Raw genomic sequence first — 25,407 nt, 5'->3', positions numbered from 1 at the left:
AACACAAAAGATCTAGTCACGGACTCTAATCTGTCAGTTAGGAACTAGGGACTGACCCTCCACTATTTTGGAGATGAAAGGGACACAAATTGTGTCGGACATCTGGAACAACGATTGTGAGCCGGCGTGGGTTTAATGTCAAAACAGCGGCCTGGCAGGCTGACAATGCACACTGCCCTGAAGCCCTGAGGCATACTCCTTATAATTGCAGTCATATTACTACCTCCACAATAGTAACACAGTGAAACCCTTTAATAGTGTGCTGACTGAATCCTCCAGATTATAGAGTGTGACCTCATGGTCCTGTAACCCGCTAGTGACTCTGCTGTATGTATATTTGATATTTTCATTATGTACGTTTTACTCCGTCATGTCTGTGCACCGGCAGGACAAAGACTAACTCATGTCCATTCATTGTACTCGCCGATTAAAGAGAATCTGATCGATGACGGAGCAGGAAATTAATTAAGTTTACTGAATTAATGCGAGAATTAAACATGACGCCTGTTCATCAAAAGCGTGAGCCTCGGCGAGGAGCAAAAGGCCGACTTCTTCCTAAAATAGCTGAGTGCTGTGGAATTGTAGCAAGCCTGCACCCTGGTGACTTGGCCACTGATTTATTCAGTCATTACTGTGAATGATCGGCCCTTCAAAACTCTCCTCTATTATCTGCAGATGGGATGACGAACCATATTTCACTTTGATTCAAGTATTTACTGCGGTGATTCCGGGTAAAGACCACCTGCCTGTAACCCGAAGAGGCCACCTGTCTCCGGCCCACAGCCACACACACGTCTACTGCACATGCGATCCTTTCTTACCATTCTGAATGTCCAAAATGTGGTGCTTGTCTAACATCCATCCTCCCATGTCGGACGCATCCAGTTCATAGCCTTGCAACACTGCCGTCCTCTTCTCCCAGAGCACCACATCCAGACAGGACTCGTATTCATATCCCACTGACACTGAAAGTAATGACAGCAGATGCCTATGGTGAGCAAGGTTGTAACCTCCGTACTTGACACTTACAGCATCAATGAGGCTTGTAGCTTATAAGACATTCTGAACTCGTTGTGGCTGTATTCTGTATTTGCTGGCTGTGCTGTCTCTTTGACTATGTAATTTTCTCCAGCTGGGATGATTTTAGAAGACCCATGGGGTTTCTGTGTCTCACCTGCACTGTTTGGATTTTATGTGCTCTTGTCTCATTTGTCTGTTTGATCTTGTGTAAATGCAAATAAAGCACAATGCGAAATAGCGTGTAAAGTGGCATGAATTATTGAAATGATAAAAGAGAACATTTTAGTAAATACAATAAATGCTGTAATATGATTCCAGCCATAGGGCATGAATGAATCCTGTCGATTGTCACGGTTATGCAGGTTTTTGCCTGTAGCATATAAGCGGGAGGGCCTTAATATTCATCCTTCTTAACAATTTTAAATCTTAAAAATTAAACAGTATGGACATCAGCAAACTGTAAATGCGATAATAATGCTTACAATGGCATTTTAATGATCATTTCAACTCCCAGAAACCTAAAACCTGCTGGCAAGTAAGCTCTAAATCATATTTAATCAAAATCAATGTAAAATGTACTGTATGTGATGCAAAAAACTATTCAGCGATATTTCGGCTGAACTGCAGGCTGTGTTTACACAGAGTAGACAGGACACAAGAATGGAGACAAAAATTAACACGTAAGCATTAAAATATCATATAATTTTTGTAATTTTTTTGTAAATATTTCTATTTATGTCTTTTACTCGACTATTTAGTTATTTTTATTGTTATTTTATTTCCTTAACTTATTTGTCTTGTATGTTTAAAAGGGAGAACGTTGTCTGGAATTTCATTGTACACTGTGTATAATGACAATAAAGCTTTCTTATCTTATCTTTTAATATGTAGAGTCACCACTTTCTTCCAGTACTGGTAAAATATGTGGGCATAGTGCAAATAACTAATCAAAGAAATGTACCTAGTTATAGCCATGGTCGTGTTGTTTCCATAGAGGTGCAGGATTTTATTTGCAGTGAAAAAAATAATCCACAGTGAGGAAAAATGTGGTAGAAGCCAAACACCCAGATACTGCTTGGGGTTCATAATTAAAAGATTCTATAAAAAAAAATGATGTGTCATTTCATTTTTCAATAGATAATGCGAGGATTGACTCCTTGCTGATTTTTTTTTTCAGGCCGACACTTCATAGGCAGTATTTTAGTTAGTGCACAGCTGCTGAAATATCATACGTGCAAAACAAAGAAGTCAGCAAAAGAGCAATGGCCTTCAAAAATGCAGCACTGGGGGATTTCTGGATTTCACACCACCTGCTAAATCTTTATTGCACATGGTAACAAAAGCAGTCCCCAGCTAAATAATCCTCAATTTAAAAAAAGCAAAATCAATCTTTCAAAGTTCAACCAAGGTTCACTGCCTGAAGGTAGCGCGAGTATCCGACAGTGTACCTGTGCTTACACAACATCTTCAGTAGGCAGCTTCACAGCGGGAACTCACCCACAGCCTCTGCCAGGCCAAAGACCTTCTGATTGTAGGCGTCTGTTTTATCCCAGATGAAAGTGTAGGAAAGGTCGGGGAAGGCGGGGAAAGACTTCTGGAACTGACGGCCCATGACGGCCACCATCAGGTGCACCTTCATCAGGCCAAAGGGGAGACGGTCCTGGGTCAGGAGCACCTTGAGGATGGGCTTGTAGCCAGCTGCCCTGGAGCTCAGGTAGACCAGGTTGAGGTCGCTGCCTGGTATGGCCACTTGCTCATGAAGGACCTATGATTTTAATTAGCAGTCAGACTGGTGCCAAAACCACAGTGTGAAGTATCGACTTAAGTAACACAGCTAATTGGAGCAAGCGGAGTGTGTAGCCGATGTAGAGAATGGCTGTAACTGCAGTATATACATTACATTTATGTGGAAAAATATTAATTTATTGCGATTCCTACAGTGGAGTTCCTTATTATCATACAGACCACAACAAATTTTCTTGCACTGTAAAAAAAAAAAAATTGTTGCCTGATACTAGTTAATCCTGCTCCTCTGCAGTGCAGTCAAATATATAAATTAGCAGCCAAACTATTAAAAAAAAGGTGCACCACTGACTACAATGTTCAATATGCAAATTGAGCTAAACCCACAGGCAGTAAGTTAATTATTCTTCTTAGAAAGAAAATAGTAAAACGCCACAACTCTGATAATTGACAACTCTTACTCTACTCTTTTAGGGACTCTCAGTTCTTGACCGTGTTGCACCACAGACTGCCGCTATGCTGAAGCATGTCCAAGCAATTTGGATTTCTTCCCTCAAATGTAGCACATAAATTTTGTTTTAACCAGTTTAAATGGCAAAAGCTGCAGAGTCACATTTTGCATTTAGGGATTTTCAACTCTGATTTGGGCCAAATGGATACAAACCAAATCCTGAGGCACGTAACCTCCACGCAGTGTGCCCTCAGAATTTATCAGTGTTGCTGTGAGATAATTTACGGCTTAGTATTTGGGGAGATGCCTCAATTCAATCACAGCCCAAAGGCAAACTGAAAGGCTAATCTGACTCTGTTTAAAATAGGCAAGAAAAGCCATGGTAAAAGGAAGATAACAGTATTATCATTTTCTCCGTGCATGTGTAATTTCAACAATGCCGCCTGTAATGTCGGGATCAACACGAGTCAAATTATTGAAGTCATTCAAAACAATCAGATATGGACGGAAATTTGGAATTGACCATAAAGCCCTGCAATGTGATGCCTCTCTGTCGCCTCGGTGACGTCTCACCTGGGTCTCGGGGATGATGGGACTGTCCTCTGGGGACGTCTTGTACAGGGTGGAGAGGGGCGTGGCCAGGATGAGGGGGTTGGGCCGGATTAGACCAGTCAGGTAACAGCTGGGGATGTCGTTCTCCTCCCGCTTCATCACCACGGTGTCCATCACGTGGTAAACATTCCACGGCAGCCACACTGTGCGGTGCACGGTGGGGAAAGGGGCGCGTTCGTAACTCAGCGTCAAAGAAGCACCGCCGTTGGCCAAGAGGTCAAACCTGGAAACATGGAAACACATTGTAAACAAACAAATGCATGGATAAGCTGTACCTTTTTAAACCTAAAAATAAATTATCTGCAAAAATCTTTCTTTTAAAACTGGGGTTTTATTTTCATTTCCATTGGTTCTGATACGTTTATATACTCATCAAAGTAATATTGAGATTTAAGAAGATGACAACATTGTAATGTCAAAACCTGACAAGTAAAGATAATCTGACAGATTACAAACAAGCCATTTGTTTCACCACATCTTCTAAACCATTTTATTTGCAGATAAAGCCAAAACTGACCACATCCGAAATAAGATTAGAGAGGATAAGCCTTTATTAATCCACAGCAGTGAAATGTGCAGTGTTACAGCAGCAATTGGAACAGTGCAAAAAAAAAAAAAGAGGTTCTCCTATATGTAGAAATTCAGATATTGCACAAATTGCTTTGAATGAGGAAAATAACAATAATGTAGGAAGACATTGGTATCGCACAGATTCTTCCATGAGAAGAAAATACTAATATAATTATAATTTAATTATAAACATTGTCAATAATTGGTTTTTTACCCTGAGGAATTACTGAAAGAGAAAGCTACAGTAGGTTTAAGGAAAATTAGGAGGTTGGACTCACCTCTTATTTGCGACATTCCCAGAACTCATCATCATTACCTCGTGTCTGTGTGTGTATGTGTGTGTGTCTGTGTGTGTGTTTGTGTGATTGTTATTTTCTTCATTTTTTAATGTATTTTTTTAACGGAAAAAATTGATTGTCAAAACTCAGACTGAGATAATTTTGGAATTTTCCTTCAAGTGCAAAGTAGCTCAGTAAATATTTATTTTAGGACTAGCCTAATAATCCTTTTTTCAAAGGAAAGGCAGTTTTTTTTCCTTAACCAGTGTGTTCCCTCTATTCAGCCTCCATATATTATTATCATTCAGTGAATCTAATTTATGACTTGTGTTTAACCAGGCATGGCGTCAGAAGACACTTTATGGTTGAATTTGGTTTGGAGTGTCGAGTCTTGGGAGTTTTCTCTGGCGAACTGGTTTTAATTAGTCCGACATTACTCAGGGAAAAGTTACTGGTTTGGAAATGAAGGGCGAGTCTTTGAAGTGTTGCTCTATATATTCGGCGAGCTCCACTACCCAGGGGGTAAAGCATCTGTGTGGTGACATTGCATGCATTCACATGCACAAAGACGCACGCACACACTCACAGATTTGAATGCTTATACACGTCTCTCATGCACGCGCTCGCACTCAGAATGACACACACACACACACACACACACACACACACACACACACACACACACACACGCACACACACACGCCCGCCAACAGCCAAGCTGTGCAGCTGACCTAAAACAGCTTCCTTCTCAAGCTCTCTCCACTTTGGGCAGTGGGGAGCTCACAGCTGCAAGAGGCCAGGCTTTGATGCTGCCCCCCACTTCTTAACACACTGAGCGGATCTGTTGGCTAACCAAGTGTGATTATCCCCCACCATTTATCACGCTCCTTGTCACAAGAGTTACAGGGCGGAATATCTGAAGAAATCAGCTAATCCTCAGCTATCTGGGGACCCAAGGATTGTGATTCATAACAACAGCTGTACAATTCTCTGCCACTCAATAAGCCTTTTATTCCACTCTGGCGACACATAAACATGGCCTCTATCTGTTGATTTCCAAGGAAGGCCGGGCTCACAATCTCTGATGACCATCGGCAGAATGAAGCTCCTACCTGAGGTGGACCCTCCCCATAAAATATGTGACATACGTTTGTCTTGTATGTGTTTGCACTCCCATTATTAAGGACCCGTCTGCGGTAATAGCAGGAGAAGGTCAGACAGTAATCCCATGTTTTACTGCACCGCGGGCAGATTGATTCTATCCTTGCTGATTCAATGCATTTTAAACAGCCTGGTTCAAAATGGCCTCCACCACTGTGACATTTGCATGAGGAATTGTTCTAGGGCACAATGTGCTGCTGTTTCGATTTGTTTTGAGCGCTTTTTGGAAAACCGCCAGTGCAGTTCTCCCACCGTTGGACAGCTTTTTCTGCATTTTTCCACACGGCACTGGGGACAGCGTATGCCACAAATAAATCGTTGTAAGGGCATAGGTTGGACCTAAGGACTGAGCTGCTACTGAGAGACTGCTTGTGTTTGTTTGAACATGTAAATCAGTGTTGATAAAGGCAGATGGATTGCTGTGTGTCCCTGCATGCTGCACCTACTGATGCATGTGTGCACGGGGGTTGCCTTACATGCCGTCTTGCCGCGTGATGGTGTAGCCGTACTCCGGGTAGTGCAGAAAAGACACGTTGACTCCAATCAGCGGCGTCCCGTCTCCCGTTAGGACCTGACCCCGGATGACTGATGCCAGGCTGTGTGGGTGAATTAGCACAGAAAGAGCTGAGTAAACAAACAATGCCAGCCAGCGTCAACAAGCGACCACAGCATCAGCACTGCTAACAACTGTCATCCCGTTGCCAGCAACAGGGGTAGGAGGTATGATATACCGACCGTTAGGAACACACACATGTCAATGGTTGTTATACTTTAAAATGCCACCTTACAAAGTCCCTCTCTGTCTGTTCACTGCTTTGAAGAACTCTTAATTCACTGGGATGAGGGTTTCTGTTAAGACTTTGCAGCATCTTGCACATGTATTGCAGCATTTATGTTCCACAAAGACCTATTTTTTATATTTTAAGCATTATTATGACGTAACGCCACATGCAACCTTATATATAGCTCTCATAGCAATTCAGTTTGCGAGGCCATCACAAGCTAAGAATATAAGCACACAGCATATTATCTAGCCAACAAAGATTCACAGTTAAATCATCAGTCTGCCAAGCAAAGTCAACTTGGTAAATGAAGTGTACAATCCACCCAGCAGTGAGGCTATCAAATGAGATTCATGAGTGAAATATTTGCGGAATGGTTATCACGCTGACCTTGCTGAATTAAGAATTTCCCCTAAAATGCATTTGAAGAGGTTGTGATCCAAGCGGGATTATTCTGGCAAGTACTTTCGCTTCCAAAAAAAGAGTCTTTTGTCAGTGTCGTACTGAAAGCTGGTGCTCAGTGGCGTGATAAATGTCTGTGGTAATACTTGTGATGAAAGATAATATATCAACAAGAATTGTATTAGAACGAGCTCTCCAACTCTGTTACAGATATCCTCTTGATGTGAGAAGTTGCAAAGCTCAGCGGCTGACGTGTCAAGAGGCGCTTTATAGGAATTCGTAACAACAAAATGCAACGCTGGAGGCAAACTGTCACCGAAAAAAAAGAAAAAAGAAAAGTGGGTTTTAAAAGAAATGAAATGCAGCGATGCAAAAAATAAAATAAAATAAAAATCGCCACAACAATTTAGAAAGGTGAGGCCATATGTGGTGACAATTTGAATACAAAAAAATGCAAAATGTTCAGCTGTGAAAATGGAAACATTTGGCTGGAAGTCTATAAGCAAAAATATGCTCCATATTTATGGAAAAAACATGAGGACATATGGAGAAAATAAATATAGGAGCCATTTTCTGAACACAGATCCTCTTTTCCAGCAGTATTTTTATGTACAGTCACACCTGATGGCGGCCTTACTTAACCCACCTCCCTGTGCCGGCCAAACAGTAATGCCACAGGAGAAGATGGGGGGGTTAAATGCTTCACTTCAGGGCACATCTGTGGCAGTTTGCCTAGCATGGGAGACCATTACTCATTCACTTTCCCCACTCAGATTTTCCCTGCTGGTAAATGGATTTGCTTCTGGTCAGAAGGCTCTCCACCCCCAGCATTCCCCTCTCCTGCATTCACCTAAAAAACTGTATTTTCTTCGGCATTTTGGCTTTATAAATCACACACACACAGAAGATTCATACATGATTAAAGCCGAAGAAATCCGCCGCCATTATTCAACATGAAGCCGGGGCCTTCAGGTAGAACTCGTCCAACACTGATCCTTATTCTTATTTTCTTAACAGTGAAGTCATTTGTTAAGTCAGTGCCGTGCATGAAGACAATGCGATATTTCTCCATCAGCGTTTAATCATTCCCCACTTCTCAACCACAGAGTGGAATTTTAAGTGTTGCCTCTGCATTTGTCACTGGTGGGCAAAAAAAAAAAAACCCAAAAAAACCTGTCCCATTTTGCCACTTTATCTCCGGGTCATTACGTATATGAGACAGGGATGATCAACAGCTTCAGCACCGCTCTTCTTTCCCTCCTGCTCCACGTCTGGCACAACCATCTCCCATCGTTTATTTACTGGCTCAAAGAACAAGGCCACTTAAGAGCCCCAGCGAAGGTTCACTCTTTCTTCACGGCGTCTCTATTAATCTGGAGAGGCAGACGGGTGCTACAGGAACCGAACACCCCCTCCCCAAAACAAACGTGAAGTGACACCACCTGCTGAAACCCCAGACGTGCGTCATATAATTCATGCATTCTTATCTGTCAGTGTCCCACACTGGCTGTAGAAAAACACCATCTGAAAACCCAGTGGGAGGCTTGTGTGGGGACATGCGATATGGCTGGGGGGCTACTACACCACGACACATGTTTTATTCTCTGTGCTACACAAGGGACACGTTCACTGCCGAGTTCTGAAAGCTGACCGCACGCTGAAATCTGCTCCCCTTTCTCCTGGCTTACACAATGAGCTCCTGAAAAAAATAAAAATAGAGAGAAATTACCTCTAACTGTTTACCATTTCTGTACCGTTGAACATTAGACGCAACTTTGCATAACAGTCGCCTCTGTTGTTGGAAGACTTCTCTTCTGGCACCGTTCCAGCGCTTCAGAGAATTTTTTTATTTTTTTTTTTTAGAATTTACATTCTGCAAAGTCTGACGATAAATTATTCACACTGTAACCTCAAATTAATGTTAAAAAATGGGTCTCCTTGCAAACTCTGCCACTACTGAAATTCTACTTCATAATATGACTCGCTGGAAAATTATTTCATGTGTGCAGTGTTTGTGCTGATGCAATGTGTAAAGAAAAAAAAAAAAGATAATTAATTTTGTCAAACTTGGTGGTATGCATGTTTGCACAGCAACTAAAATGCTGTTTTTGACTATAATACTAACTTCTATGAGGAGATAAAAAGGCAAATGAATATAGTGAGCAAGAGAGTTAATGCCACTGCCAGACATGAAATCGACAGTAAGCTGAAGACAATGAGGATGAGGATTACTGAGAACCCGGCTGGGGGGGGATTGCCTCATTCTATATTTTCAGTAAAGCATGCTATTTACATATGGATTACTTTAAACTATTGGAGGAAATATTCCCAAAGCCTTCTGCACACAGTTAGCATTCATTTTCCTCTCCAGTCACAAAACAAACTCGACTTGCGATTCTGCACAGATGTGGAAGTGCACTGGGGGCTTGGTGAAAAATGTAACTGTCTCCTCGGTTTGCACACTGATGCAGCGTGGTACTCTAATAATTGGGTAAGATCTTTCTGCCCTTTGCATCAAACTTTTCAATCAATGTCTTCACCTTGATAAAACAAAAATTTGTATTCTTGCAACAAGCTGCAAACTGAAAATTCACGAGTTCCATGTATACAAATGTTAAAATGTCTTTGAATCATGATAAAACTCTTCGGTTAATGCAGCTAGTGGGATCTGCACAAGAAAATAAATCTGAAAAGTTTATGAGAAGTGGAAGGAAAATGATAAAAAAACAGGGATACTTTAGCCTTCATACTCGCCCTAAACATAACATGGATGTTCAGAAATGTAGAATGTTTACCATGTTCTCCACTGTTGCTGATGTGTTTGCATGCTATCATTTATTAATTAGCACTAAAAACAAAGCAGGTAAGGCTGATGGGACTGTTTCCTTTAAAGGTGTTTGCTCTGGCATCACCAAAGTGATTCATCCTGATGGGAAGATGACAAGAAATTACATGGCAATACATGCAAAAGTCAACTTGGACCAAGGTGGTGGACCAACCGAAAGCTCAACGATACCTTCCAAAGAGTAATGTGTGGCTAAAATTAACATCACAAGAAACACTTCACAGTTCTTTACCTACCCAAACACCCAAAAACAGCACCTTTATGAGTTGTGAACAGAAGAAAAATCCTTGAAACTGTCATCAAAGTACAAAAAGTATCAAGTTACGTATCACATAAGAGCATCGCTCTGTGTAATTTTAGATGATGTTTTTACCCAGTGGTAACTTGCGAAATAAAAAATACATTTCTCACACCCTTGTTTGATGTTCTTTTGTTGGACGAACACTTTCAAGCAACAAAGGCTTTCTCAGTAATATCAAAGAAATGTCTATTAAAGTCTTTCAGCCTCAGATATACAAATGTACTGTGTGATGCGGGGAAAAATATTCTCATGCAAGATACAGTATGGGACATTCATTTGCAGTGAAAATGGCCACCTCGCCTTTGCTATACTTTCCTTTTCATTTTGGAAAACCACATGGTCCTGTTATCTTGATGTAAACAACCTGATGCGTTCTGTTTCACTGTCATAGGGGCTATTTTTATGGAAGGAACAAGCTCACTCTCCAGCTACTTAATGTTTACTCGCGTGTGGCAGCCAAACTACTGTAAACACACTTGTCATTTTGACTGCAAACACAAAGAGATGTGAGAATCTTGGACGTTTCAGAGTGGCTGCACAAACACAGGTGCCTCCCTCCACTGGTAATGAGACAGCAAACAGCTAACGTGATCCAAATAATTAAAAAGCTGTCAGTAATTCATTAAGCTGCTTACCTGCTGTTGAAAGGGTTATCCCAGGGTATCACGTGGCTGCCACTGGGACCAATCAAAAAGCTGACGCGCTCGTAAAAGCTCTTAGACGTGGGCTGAGCGGCTGAACTCTGGCCCTGGCCAGCGATGGAAACGGGGTCAGGCGAGCCACGACAGTAGGTCTGACCCTGGCAGGAGATTTGAGTGCAGCAGTCCGGGTCCATGCAGTCGATGAGCCCATCTGGAAAACAGGAGGGACGTTGAAGACAGGGAGGAAGAGCTCGGTTGACCTGCATACGCTGGGGTTTGACAACAGCAACACGAGCATTTCCATTGCTGTGCTGTGCTCCAGTACACACAGGTGACTTCTAACACGAAATAAAGTGTGTTAAAGCAGAGATTCTGCGCCGATACAAAGTAGGAACCATTTCAAAATATGCCACCTCACGTGAACCTGTGAAGTGTCGTGCTCGCTGGTCAGGCCAAGGAGCAGTTCGTTACAAATCCAGCACATCGGGTGCAACTACAGAGCCTCAACTTCTCCTTATAATTGATCTACTGTATATTTTAAAGCGCGCTGTTTAACAATCCGCTCTGCAGCTACATTTGCATATTCTTTCCAGTGATGTTTTATGTATGATTGATTTGTTTTGTTTGTTTGCACTGTCACCGAGGAGCCACATCAAAGCCAATTTTCTGTCTGGCACAATAGCAGTTGCACACAAGTTTTTCTGAAGCTAAAAGACAATTTGTACAAAGCTTTTACTTCCTCCTACCTCCCTCGTTATCCTTGCCATCTGAGCAGAGCGTTTCGGTCGCTACGTCGCAGCCCAGCCCTCTCCATCCTGACTGGCAGATGCAGTGCCAGACGTTCTGATCCAGGACGCACCTCCCGTTGTTGTTGCACAGCCCGGGGCAGCCGTCTGTCAACACATCATGTACGTGTCAAACAGCCGAGCAAGTCGGAACAGGGAAATCAGGAGGAAGAAGGCAAGGGAAGGGGGCGAGAAGACAAGAGCGAAGGGGGCATTTAGAGTGGACGGGGGGGGGGGGCAGAGGAGGGACAAAGATGATAAAAGACAGTATCGAGTGAACATACAGTACGATACACCTCTGACAGGACTGGGGATGGGGGCGGAGGTTGTGAGGAGTTACAGTCGTTTCACATGAGTTCTAGGACTGTGCAACTGTAGTCAAAAGTGAACTGTATGGGATAAAAGGAGGTGGGACCTGCTAAGTGGTTCACTTACTGTTAGTAGACCAATGGGAGATGCTGCAAATGCATGTTGAATCAAATCCTCATAGGAATTTTCAGAGTTGTTTTTGTGCTGAAATCAAAGTTTGAATGTCTCTTTGTGAGTTGAAGTAACTTCTTTTATGGTTGCATGAATCTTCAGTGTCACTTTTAAATGAATGCCTGTCTTCATGTCAAATCCACAAGTTGTTTTTTTTTCTTTCTTTCTTTTGTATTTGAATTCAAATTTCAAGGATGTTTTTTTTGTTGTTTTTTTTTTTAGTTCAAAGTTGCACAAATCCCATTTAAGAAGCTGAAAATCACTGTCTTAGAAGTCCATTGCTTTCCCCTGAAAATAATTAAAGTAGGAATAGCCCAGTGCAGATGCTTGAAACACTCATGTGAAGTAACAGCAACATCAAAGGGGAAGAGGAAGTATATATGTAAATAGGGGGGAGAGGGGTAAGAAAGAGGGAGGATCTAGAGTCTCCACATTTACAGAAAACAGTGCACTTGCTGCCAGATCGCATTCCTTCTAGTGGAGGGTGAAGACAGGGAACCGAAACATGACTAAACCACACCAGTTCAGGGCGTTTAATCTGGCAGACACAGGGAATTAAGACAGGGTGGTGGGGGGAGAAGGGACCGTGGAGTCTGGTGTGAGACTGGTTAAGACGGACAGGAGATGAGGGGACATATCGGGGGGGAGCAGGATCACAGCAGAAACATTATGATCGACTCGGACATAAAACAGGTGTATATACGCCGTGCTAGGAAAGACAGAGAGCGGGGAGGGATTGTTCGTGACAATCTCCCTTGGTGGGGTAGTGGTTCAATTTACCTTTATATCCTATCTTGACTGCTCCTATTACACAACCGAGGAAAGGGAAACATTTGGAAAAGAAAATTACTTATCTCTGTGGTGGCAGAGAGCTAAGACTGACAAACACATTTACTTATTGTAACTTGCAGGGAGTACAAAAACGTGGAAACGGTGGCTGGCATAAAGCTGATGTAGCTGCCAACGTGGTTTAAATATTTGCAAAAGAAGCTTTGCAGGTAGTTTTCCCAAAGATTACCGTTGTCTTCGCCACGTGTTTCTAATTTCTATCTCTCCCCTGTGTATGTAATTCACAGCAGTTACGGTGATTGAGCTGAATAGCTAACACTAAGCATGAGTGACAGGATACGACTGATATTACTGAAAGAGAGCGAAGCTGCGAGCTCACCCAATTTTTTTTTCTTAACAGAGTTCACAATTTTTTTTTAAGCAAAATGAAGCTGGATCATAAAAAATAAAAATAAAATAATAATAAAAAAAACATCTAGCATGAAGAGTATAAATCTTAAGCAAAGTGAAAAGTGTTTTTTTTTTTACCTGATACTCTGGAATCCAGGGCTATACATGTAAGCCAAGAGGGAGTTGGAAAGAGACAGATAGGTAGGCAGAGAGGCATACAGACATAAGATAGAAAAGAGAATGGATATAAGTAGGAGTTAGGCAGAGGAATGCAAATAGAAAAAACACAAGTAGAAAATCCATGTAAGAGGGAGACAACAGAGACAGAGGCTGCATATTTAGAGCTGATTCATAGTTTAGCTGCGGCAAAGTGAAAAAATTCAACTTAGAGTGTTGATGTTAATTAAAGCATTGAGTGATTAATCGGAATTATAGCTGCCTCTGCGGTCAAAATCAAAAAGCGTCTGTCAAAGTGCTGTGAATGAATGGTGATTATACTGCTGTCTATAGGAGACAGCAGAAATGAATTCAGCAACTTGTGCTCAGTGAAATATTCATTGCTAACACTCTCCATCTGCTTTGCTTTGACAAAGCAAGGCAAGCTAACACAATGGAGAGAAAAAATAAAACAGTTTCTCTTGCTACATGAGTATTGTAATACCCTTTGCTTCCAGGCCATATGAGCCAGTTTCATCAGAGCCTACTTCAAAACACTTCACTGTCTGTTTACTGCGATGTATATAGGCTCAGTCTGATTCTAATATGAATGCATCATGAAGCGGAATACTACACTCTGCTATTTTTGTTTTCAATTTTTCCATCATCTCTACTTCAGTGGTTTTAACAACAGCATGGCAATGAGCTAGCGATAGACTAAGACAAATCAAAAACACCTTAGCGGTAAACTGCAGTGCTGAGAAAGCAGTGACAATGGGTTAAGCCTTGCATATAAAACAGGATCTAGATGCTTGTGACAAAAGAATGGCCAAGGAAGTCCTCCATTCAAGCTCTGACCATGTAATGTGATTAAAAGGCGCTTTGTGCAAATGGCAGTTATTCAGCGTTTGAAAGACAAAATAAGCTCCTGGTTCTCCAAGAAAAGGTAACGCATTGCCTATTCATCGCCACTGCGTCCAAAGCAAGGAGTTGCTTTCCTGACGGGAGCCTTAAACAGAAGGAAAAAGAAAGAGAAAATGGATGATGCACAGTCGGCCCTGAGGAAGGAAAGATTAATAAGATCAGGAATGCGACCCCTCCGACAACTCCCTCACTGCAATCTCCTCTCCCCTCAGAGATGGATTTGCGCTGTGGACAGGGGATTGCTGATGAGAGAACTTGTAAATACATAATTAGGGTTCAAGAGTTTGGAGTGCCCGATCTTTGTTTCAGGGGGGAATGTGTCGTCATTGAGAGGCTGGAAATGACACTTGAGGGAATGCTGTTTGACGCAGGGTGTCAGGGTTTAACTACAGGACCTTTGACAGAGGCTAAGGTGTCGAGGAAGTTTGAGTTAAAGGTCAATAGGAAGTGACATCTCAGAAGTCATTATCCTCATTAATGCCAGGTGAAGCACTGCCATTTCAGAAAAATGATATTCCAAAGAGGCCTACCCGCGGCTTTTTGGCTCCCTAAATACCTGCCCTCGACTCACTAATACAGGAGCATCACTTCAGCAGTGGTAAAGGTGGAATATCTAAATCGATTATATAAATTGCAAAGTTAATGTGAAGTGTTGCAAGGGGGACAATTTTGAAAAGAGAGAAGAAAAGTATGCGACAGCTTGCCCAAACCGAAGATACAACACGTTTTTCTTTAGTTTTTACTTGGATTAAAGTCCATCACGACAATTTCAAGTTAAAATTTGCTACATTTTGATTCTATTCATGTTTGGTTTTCAATCTCACTATTGTCCGAGTTGAATTCCAGTTCATTCAAACTTCTACACTGGCCACACAATTTGTCTGTAGATAGAGGACGAACTATTTTGATGAATAGAAAGATGACATTTGCAGAAGGAGTCACAGCCTTCAAAAAATGAAAAACTCATGTTTATATGTTTAGCAACAGTCAGCACAGAATGATGAAAGACTCAAAGCTTTAACTGAAAGAAAAAGTCCTTGGAATAAAAATGTTAGTCAGGCACAAAAGTATTTTCATCAACACTCCACATATATCTATATCTATATATGTAAGTATGAATTATTTTTATTGATTCAGTAACATGTACAGTTTTTTTATTGTTGCATCTGGTTCAAGTGTAGGCCACTTTAGAAACATTACAGATATTTTAAGCTATAAATGCAACAAATTTCACAAGCTTATGATAGTGTGTGATGGGGATGTAAAACATTAATCAACATCTAGTTGTAGTGGAGCAGAAATTGGGAGATGAGAAATGAGAAACGGACAAAAGTATCTCAAAGATGTTCTTAGGCACTTGAGTACAAGTTTGCAGTTACTTGCCAGCAGTGATTGTGGCTGACAAGCCTTCAGAGAAGAAATAAAGAAAGAAATCCACGACCACAGTGTGTGGTTCAGCGATCTTTGGAAATTGGATTCGAAGAAGCACCGAAAATATCGCTAAAACTACTCATCACTAGTTTGTCATGCAAAGGTAGTTGTTTGGAGAAGGTTGGCAGCAACAGGGGTGTATCATGATCGCTGCCAACCGATGCTTGTAACTGAAAATACTGACATTCACACTCTGTATTTTCCCCTTTAAGCCAGTCCATAAATGAATTTCCTCTGTAGCTGGTGCCCTTCTGTCAAGCGTGTGTAGGTGTACAGTACAGTATGTGTCACCGTGGCTCACCGATGGTGCAGTGTTCACCCGTCCAGCCCTGGTGGCAGTCACACTTGCCCTCTCGGCAGACTCCGTGGTCGATGCAGCGTGGGTGACAGTCCCTCTGCTCACATTCTGGTCCTGTCCAGCCTTCCTCGCAGTGACACACACCACTGATGCATGAGCCGTGGGGACCGCAGTCCACCACACACACCTCTGTCGCAAAACAAAGAGCCATGGAGACATGTAGCTTCTGTTCTGTGAAAAGCTGTTTTTTTTCTTTCTGCACTGGGGTATTTTTGTATTCTGTATAGATGCATCTGCCACCACAGAAATATGCTCTGATGTTTGCCGAGAAGTCTTGGCTCCCTCAGTTAAAGTGGGCCAACAAGTTTAACTGTAAACAAGACATGCTTTAAACCCTACTGGTAAAGAAAAAAAAATGCTGTAAAAATTCTGACTTACACTGTAAGGTAGCTATTTCTGCTACTATTTCATCTAAAGAGACTCAACATTACTGCTATCTGTTAAAGGAATGTTTAACACGCTTCATTTTACATGGAAAATGTCGGGCCTTTACTACTTCCTCGTGCTCTATGGATCTCAATGGACTTGTCGTGTACACAATTCTTTTTTAAATGAGCGTAGCTGACATACCAAATGTCAGCGCATTAAATCGAGGACCAAAATTGAATGCCCAGTCAACTTTTATACTACTGCCATGTACCAAAACACACAGCTTAGGGGAAAAGAGCTTAACTCATCCTCTAAAAAGTATATTAATCTTGATATACAGTCTTATTACTTTTATGGGATCAGCCAATGATAAAATCCTTTAAATTCTCAGCACTCGACATTTCATTTGTAAACTGTTCTCCACAGCACAGCAACAACACAATACAATCCAAGTACACTAAAGCCAATTAAAGTACATTAGAATCCACACTGATGAAAGAGAAAACTGAAACATATTAAGGAATCATATTGTGTTTCTATAATGGCAAATAAATTATATATGACTCAGTTTTAGGTAAAATTTACTCAACAATTTCTGGAGGACTTTAATTAGCCTGTAAACAAAACTGCTCCAATCAGTGTAACCGCCATTATTCTTCAGTTTGAAGTGACATCAACTCTAATCACAAAAAAAAAGTAAATATTTCTCTGAATAATTACCTGGGAATAATAAAAAATAAAAGCTTTTTATTCTCCCTCAAGCACATGCACAAACAAAATGGTTTGTCATTTTCCTTTCTGCTGCTACTTTAACAGATCTTTATCAGACTAATTTCAGAGACCACTTTATTTTTTGTTCAAGATTGCAGAAGCCCTAAAAGAAAACAAAACATGTCATCACTCTAAAAGCTCAGAAAACTAAAGCACTGTAATTACTGTGAATCCTGAAACTCCCACAACAACTGCTTTTCAGTTTTACATCTTGTGAAAGCTCATTTGCATGTAGTCCTGGCAGGCTGAGGCGAGGGTTATGGATTAAACAGGTTCTTATGTCTGGACTCGGATGTCAGATTGTCATCAACGCAGCATTGGAAACGGTGAAGCAGTTGTTTTGAGTCTGTTATCTTCAGAAAATTCTAATGAATGAATCCATGGATGGTGAGTAAATCAGTCCGCAGCAAGCAGACTAAAGTGAAAGCTCAACACGCTGTGGCTGCTCTTGTGTGAGAATAAGAAATGTTGATTTTCTGGAACCGAGAGCTTCTATCAAAGCTTTTGAACAGAAGAGCCATAAAGCTTTCGGCTGAGACAATAGCCGTCAGTGTACTAGAGGAAAGGAGCTCAAGTATGTTCTCACATTTTACGAGGAGTTTTATATAGCCCCGCAACGGAAAAAGTTTGTGCCTTTTTGAAAACTTGGTATAGCCTTCCGGGAAAGCAAATTAGCCCACATCATACTACAGCCCAAAATGTAACAAGTCATGGATAAAATATCCTCTCATTTTGTTCATGTATTTTTATTATTTTTTTTACTGCTTTGCCCACACTCATCCCCATTACTGAGGCTGTTTTAACTGTCTGTTCCAGCTCTCTGAATAGAGTTTTTCTTCGATTGAGGGACCTTGGATGGTTCTGATTAAGCTGAGCCGACACTGTAGAATATTAAGCATGCCTCTGGAGGGGAGTCATTCGATTCCAAAGGAATACCTCCTTCCCATAGAATCTATGCAATCAATTTTTCATTAGTGCAAAAGTGTTTATCTGCCTTTAACATGCCCCTGACTCGAGCTGGATAGGGGTTGTGGGCGTTCGATCCATGCTACGCGCTTGTTAATTAAAGTTTATTTAATTGAAGAAGAGCCGCAGCATTAATTACGAAGGAATCCTCCACCCACCCAGATGGGTAAACTCCCTAACTTTTGGACTGCAGCGAGGCCAGTCTCATCAGTGTCGATCCTGACCAGCCTGAGTTATCTTGCCAAGCGGTAGGACTATGTTTGAAATTTTGAAAACTTCAACAGAATTAGAAATTATTTCTCTTTTTAAAAAAAAAAAAAAAAAAAGAAAGAAAAGAAAGCAAGACACAAAAAGAAAAAGAAAAAAAATCCCTTTTCACCGACACAATTATTCTTTCTTATTGGTCACGGACCAAACAAGCAACATGTTGCTTCAAAAGGTCTGCACAGACATCAATCATCTCAAACGTACCATCCAGCTTTTTAATGCTTTAATTTCTAATTCTAGTTCAGCCAAGAGGAATATAGTCCACATCCTTTTTTACTGACAGAAGCAAACTGCAACTCCTGCTTCTAATTCTTTGACTCAGTATGTGTTTCTCTGTGGATTTAACATGCAGAGAATGAGTCTATTCTGAGAGGCGAAACGCACATAAATCACCTGAATCTCAGGCACAGATAACAGATGGGAGGGGCCAGCCTTTGAACTAACATGTCACCTACTTGTGTCGCAAGACAAACCCTCTGAATACAAACCCGCTAACAAATGAAGAGGCGCTGCTGCGAGCAGATGGGAATGCAAAATTGTCTCTTCTGCTTGAAAAAAAAACTTGAGGTTGCTACAAAATGCTTTGGCATTTTTGGAAAATGTTCTGAACAAATCTAGAAGTCTTTTTAAAAATTTTTTTAGCAACGCACTTTTGTTTCGATAAGAACATACCCTGGGTCACCAACATAACGTGGTGTGATTAACATATGCTGTGCTTATAATCAGCACACGCTTACAAGTGTTGATCACCCAACTTTGCGGGTGTGATCACACCCACAGTTTGATTCGTCTTGTCCAGAACAAAGCAGAAGCATTTTTGTGTATTCTGTACTTAGTCCTTTTGTTTGTTATACAACACTTTTCAAGCCTGAGTAATTCTTGACTATCAGATGTCAACATCTGTCTCCTCATACCCAAGAAAGCTTTTGTATTGGATTTGTTTCCTGTAGTAGTTTCAGATTACTATCTTAGTGCTACTTGGAAAAGAGTTAAAGAGTTAAGTTTTTTCAAAGCATTTCGATGAGTTTTTCTTCTGTCAGCACACATTTACTGTTGTCCTTGTGTGGACTAATGAATTGAACTGCCAAAAAAGAGTTGCTATTAACAGTTCCAAACGCTTTGTGAACACATCATCATCAACACTAAAAGCACTATTTTTGTCATCAAGGCTGACTTGTGTTTAAAATGTGTGTGAAAATGAAAAGTGAAACTTCACTCAAGGTGATGGAGAAACGGAGTAACCTAGAGTAATGCTCATAAAACCCAACAGTACTGCAACATGTGTGCATCGACTAATGAGAAGGAAAAATCTCAGACACACTCGCTGACAATGACTCAGTAGGACGTCACAAATAAATCTTTTTTGTGTTTTTCATGCTTACCTACGGGAGAGATCTAAAAAATACTGATTCATTCAAAGGGTTCATTCCAAATTGTGGCACTCATGCAATTTAGGAATGCAAATTATTCTCTAATGTTCACTAAATTATATTTTAACAGTGGTGATGATGAATTACCTCAAATAGTGGAAAGTTTTTTGCAAATAATTAAACATTAAATTATATGTCACATAATTTCTTTTTTTTTTCTTAATAAGACACCCGCGCGTCGACATACTGCACTGTATGAAATACATTTATTTCAACTTACAGCCTGTTAATGAGGGCTTATACATCTGGTGTTGTGGACACCTGGTGTCTGCGCACAGCAAGGGGGGAGTTTGTTTGGAATAAATACAGAAAAATGTGGTGCCAATTATTTGCTAAAGAAACTCCAACCACATCCATAAAAACAGCCCAAAAAAAAAAAAAAAAGACAGAGAAACTAAAAGGGCCTTATAGACCTGACAGCACAGTTTGTGAAGACTTGTTGGTGCAGTACAAACAACACTTTGATAATTCAAAAATGTCCAACTTTGTGTCTCCAGTGGTAGCATCAAAAAAGATGAAACAATTGTCACATTTCTTGAACTTGTATCATTAAAATACGAATACCGCATGTAGCTCAAACTCAGCCTCGATCAATTAGTCGATGAACAGAAAAGTGTCCCGCAACTAATCTGAAGGTCTTTTTTCAACATAAAAGGTCAAACATGACCCTTTTTCCAAAATCTCAATTCTTTTGATTGTTTTTTTCATAATATTTAATCTTTGCCAGCCAATGGAAGATGCCACCTTGGCCTTGAAGAAAGTCTCTTTCCCTATTTTTCAATAGCCAGACTATGAATTGAGAAAGTAACTGCAGTTTTATTGATTGCGAAAATAATTATCTCCTGCAACCTTGAATCATATACAAACTCTCCACATAATGGCGTTAAGTGATGGAAAGACAGGTGAAATGTGTTCTGACCTATGGAGCAGTCGGCACCCGTCCAGTTGGCCTCGCAGATGCAGGTTCCCGAGTCGGTGTTGAAGGTGCCATGACTGGAGCACTGCTCAGGACAAGTGCTCTTCAGGATCTCGCAGCTGATCCCTCCCCAGCCCGGGTTACAGTGACACTCACCATGATGACAGGCTCCGTGACCGGAGCACTTCGGGTCCACACAGTCCACTGAAGACACACAGTGACGGTGACAGCGGCGTCAGTTTACCACTTCGAGATGGGATATCAGACCTACTTATTTACCCCGGCCACTTTGAGTCTGCCACCAGCCAAAAATCATTTCAGAGTGGAAAAGCTCGAGTGCCAGATGATGGCTGGGGAGCCACAGCTGAAATGTCTGCAGAGTTTGGTGGTGGCCGGTAGTAATTTTCCACCCTATGTTCAGCTAGCTCCTCTACGCTATATTATAGGGTACTTCCAACATACTGACAGTATAATTATGCTCCATTATAAGCACTAGGAAAAGCAGCACAATTAGTGTCTAGACAGATATAATCAATTACTATTAACAATCTGCAGATCAACTAGCTGATCTAAGTTAATAATTGGCAATTATGACCAGCATAATCAACCCATTACTAACAAGGGATAATTTGGAACAACGTTTTTGTGCTTCCCCTGGAGTCGATTGCTGTGTGCATTTTTATATCCACTTGGACACTGATAGTGATTATTTACCTGAACTCATTTATCAAACCAGAGCTGCAATATACAAGCTTAGAACAAATGCATTCTACTCGCATATATATTTCCTTCCAATACTGCTTCACTTGGAAGAAAAAACGCAATATATTCATTAAATGAACTCAATAGCTTTTTACATGTAAGGTCAACAGCTCCCACATGTAAATCTGAGCTGATAACTGCCTTTTGTCTGCATGCAGATCAATAAAGTTAAATGCATTGAAGTGAGGGAGGAGGTGGAAAAGGTTGACAAGAAAGAAGAAGCAGCCCTTTCTTAGTAAACGGAGAAACACATGCCATTGACTGATCGATTTAAACAGGTGTCTTCATCTGTGGAGCCTTCCAATAGGTGACCGCGTCAACGGCCACTGCACAGTGTGTTCCAGCTCGTACACTGATGTGGTCTAAACACTAAGAGGGAGTTAATTTATACACACGGTATCAATAGCAACATCCACAGCATTATCTGCTCGGTGGAGTCGAAAACACCAATTGTTTCACCAATGGACTGTGTCAATTCCCCCTGAGCCGCACACAGAATATGTTGTATCTAGCTGCTTTAAATGTAGTTTTTTATGTTACCTTGTTCACAGTTGGTTCCTTTGTGGCCGGTGTTGCACACACAGTTTCCTGCCACACACAGTCCATGCCCCCCACACTGAGGATCGATGCACTGGGAGGCAGGAACGTCACACTCGGTGCCCTTCCAGCCACTGTAGCACTGACAACGCCCCCTGGTGTACTGGCCGTTACTGCTGCACAGCACCGGACAGGCGGCTGAGGAGAGACAGCGGGTTTAAAGAATCCATCAACAAAATGTAAAAGGATCAGCCAGTTTATGCTTCTAATTTTTGTCGTGCAATTAAAAAAATTCAGTGCTATCTCTTTTTTAATATAACACTTTGGATATGCTATGTCTACATTTCAAATCTTAGAGCCGGCGCAAATAGCCCATTAGCTTAGCTTAGCATAAAGTTTGGAGACTCCATCTGGCTTTGCCTGAATGAAGAGATTGTCTTGGAGTCTCTTTAGTGTTGCTGGTTGGCAGATTTTGTTCGTAGATAGAACTACATCATTAGCGCACCGATATTCCTTTAAACTCAGCAGTTCATTAGCGTTTGTAAATTTCAAGATGCAGATTTAGGTTTGGGGTACTTTTCTTTTTAAAAGTCTGTTCATCCAAAAGATATAACATGTAGCTACACAGATAGGTTTGGTTTCATTTGCAATTTTGACATACCTGATTAGTAACGAGATGCACTATTTTGGCACTAAGTTGATCACAAGGGAACTCTTTGCACATCTATGTCATGAAGCAGTGATGTAAGAGAGGGAAGAACACATCGACCAGCTGCAAACACAGACTTTGTCTAACTTGCAATCATAAATTTATTGGTGCAATGTTACGGTAGTAGACCATCACACCAGGTAAACAGTACAATTTGCCTAATGAATCATCAGGCAAATCAGGAGTCCTTCTGTGGCACTAAGTTGATGCCAAAATGTTAAAAATGTGACTGTACTTGTTTTTCTACAATACACAAAGGCTCTGTGGATGCTGTATGTATTGGTGACGCTGCACAAGAACAACAACGTGCAAATTGCAGCAGCAACAGGTCTGCTGAGAGTTGTGAGAAAAGAAACAAAAAGTCACAGATTGAGTCGAGTTGATTAGGAACAAATTAATCAACCACAAGCCAGAATGCTAACAGTGTCAGAGGATTTTGAACAAAAGGAGGAAAGACCTCAAAATTATCTAAGCAGCTCAAAGACAGAAATCTGGGTCTGCACACAGAAAAGGGCTAAACGCAATACACAGGGAAATGTGTGTTGTTGTGGACATTCTCCTTGTGCTCTCTAGGGAGCAGGCAACACAATAGTGAGATTGTTTCTAAACTGTCACAGAGGCAACTGTGGCATTCCTGGTTTGAGATTTTACCGTTACCTACCAGTTGACATATACACCAAAGTAAGCTACTGTTGGTCCTGGAAATTTATCAATTAGGCTCTCGAGACGGAAATTCATTTTGAGTTTTTTCAAAGCTTTGAACACCTCGAACAAACTCCAGTTATATATGGGCGGCAACACAAATCTCAGATATCTGAAAACCTGGGCAACAATAATCGAAACCATTGCTGGCTGGTTAAGAGAGAAAAAAATGTTCAAAATTTGGGTGAACTGACTCTTGAGATAAATGGAAAAGTTGAGTAATTACCTCTGGAACAGTATGGTCCTATGAATCCTGGGAAACAGTGACACGATCCCGCCACACACTCTCCATTCCCGTAGCAGTTGTGTGTGCACTCCGTCACGGATTCTGTGAGTACAGCAGTGTGCAAATCCAACTATCAATAACTCATTGGATTGTCATATTGGACAAATCTGAAATTTCTCTTTAATATAACATTTGACAAGTGTGCAGTTTATAAACACTGCGAGACAACCAAGCCACCAACTTATCTTTTTCGCCTGCATGAATTTGGGATTTCTAAGCATCTCTTATCTGCAGTGTTTGTACCAGGCATGGCATACATTTACAGCTATTTGTCCATGTCCCACTAAGGTCTAAGCCTCCATAACAGCATGCTGCAGCCCGGCTGTTCCCATCTAAGCCATGTTAAGTAAAAGCCACACAAGCATTTTAAATTAGACCCAATAATTCCATTTCTTTGACACATTTTCCTTTCCTCCTGTCTCCTCTACTGCTTCGCCACCATCCCAACCCCTTGAATGACTGATCATGCCCGCACAAGCCATGCAATCTCCTGAGTGTTTACAGCGAAAATCCTCTCCGAGTTGAAGTTAATCTGACATATCCTACAGACAGATCTGGTGTTCATTCAACAGACCATCGCTCATAAAGGGCACCCCCAAAAGGCTGGGACCCTCATTTTGATCAGCGTTAAGAGGGGCCAACTTTTTTGTTATTACACAAGCTTGTATCGGATGTTCATTGAGCCAGTGCTGGACCCAGGCAATTTTGACCTCTCACATCGATACCTTCATATTTGTAGAGCCGGATCAATAGAACCCCCCAAAGGAAATAGAAAAAGAAAAACGTTAACTCAACTTTAGTGTTTTTCCTACCTCAAAACCCACAAGGAAATTTCACAGACTTCAGAACACTGAAGAAGTTGTTAGAAGGGAAGGATCAATGTTGTATATGGGCTTGTATTATAGTGTTGAGCACAATAATCCACTACCCTCCAATGGAAACCAAGATCTGCCTCCTAGGTGGCTCAAACTTTCAAAAACCTCAGCTTGTTTGTGTGGCTGCCAGATTTTCCAACAATGTAAGTGCTTGTTCATGCCGGCGCAGCTGCTTAAGGAAATTAAAGTCTTTCAAACTGCTCATTACACATCATTCCAATCACACTCATCAGCCATCGCAGCAGATGTGTGTCCTCTTACCCTGGATGATGGTGTTATAGGACACCGATTCCACACTTCTTCCATCGTTATAAAATGCAAAGTGCCACACCCCTGAGTCCAGGAACTGGATGAATCCGGCTTGGTGGATGGAGACTGGGTGATCTAGTCGAGTCCTTGTGTCTGGTTCACTTAAAGTCCGATGCTCTTTAGCGATTAGCCGACTGCCATCCAATAGCTCCACGAAGTCATACTACAAAACAACACCCCGCCCAGATCCCACAAGATGCAAGTGTTATTTAAATGTCAGAGTTCAAACAGCTTATTTTTTTTCACACTGGATGCTTTGTATGCAGCTAGTGATTTCCCCAACAGCTTGACAGGAACTCTGCAAAGTTCTAACGCAAGACACATCCAGAACAGGTTTGTGTGCACAGCAAATATTCGAGTATAATAAATGTTGATTTTTCGGTGACAGT

General features: G+C 41.3%; 1 protein-coding gene across 7 annotated transcripts in view; it reads right to left on the bottom strand.

Annotated features, from left to right (window-relative positions):
- The window catches only part of si:dkey-237h12.3 (teneurin-3), a 136,288-nt gene that overhangs the window by 28,898 nt on the left and 81,983 nt on the right, over positions 1-25,407 (bottom strand). For 4 of the 7 annotated variants that reach the window (XM_055016375.1, XM_055016377.1, XM_055016376.1 and 1 more), the window contains 13 exons: positions 24,971-25,181; positions 23,775-23,876; positions 22,141-22,335; positions 20,842-21,042; positions 16,063-16,248; positions 13,389-13,409; positions 12,852-12,875; positions 11,553-11,699; positions 10,801-11,017; positions 6,312-6,431; positions 3,788-4,049; positions 2,518-2,785; positions 822-965 (listed from right to left, as the gene is read on the bottom strand). In XM_055016375.1, the coding sequence (XP_054872350.1) occupies positions 822-965; positions 2,518-2,785; positions 3,788-4,049; positions 6,312-6,431; positions 10,801-11,017; positions 11,553-11,699; positions 12,852-12,875; positions 13,389-13,409; positions 16,063-16,248; positions 20,842-21,042; positions 22,141-22,335; positions 23,775-23,876; positions 24,971-25,181 (2,098 nt within the window). The remainder of the gene's footprint in view (positions 1-821; positions 966-2,517; positions 2,786-3,787; positions 4,050-6,311; positions 6,432-10,800; positions 11,018-11,552; positions 11,700-12,851; positions 12,876-13,388; positions 13,410-16,062; positions 16,249-20,841; positions 21,043-22,140; positions 22,336-23,774; positions 23,877-24,970; positions 25,182-25,407) is intronic. The other 3 variants (XM_055016379.1, XM_055016380.1, XM_055016378.1) reach the window with 2 other exon arrangements.

This window comes from Amphiprion ocellaris, chromosome 13 (assembly GCF_022539595.1).
Source record: "Amphiprion ocellaris isolate individual 3 ecotype Okinawa chromosome 13, ASM2253959v1, whole genome shotgun sequence".
Classification (NCBI taxonomy): Eukaryota; Metazoa; Chordata; class Actinopteri; family Pomacentridae; genus Amphiprion; species Amphiprion ocellaris.
This window is presented reverse-complemented; position numbering and strand designations above follow the sequence as displayed.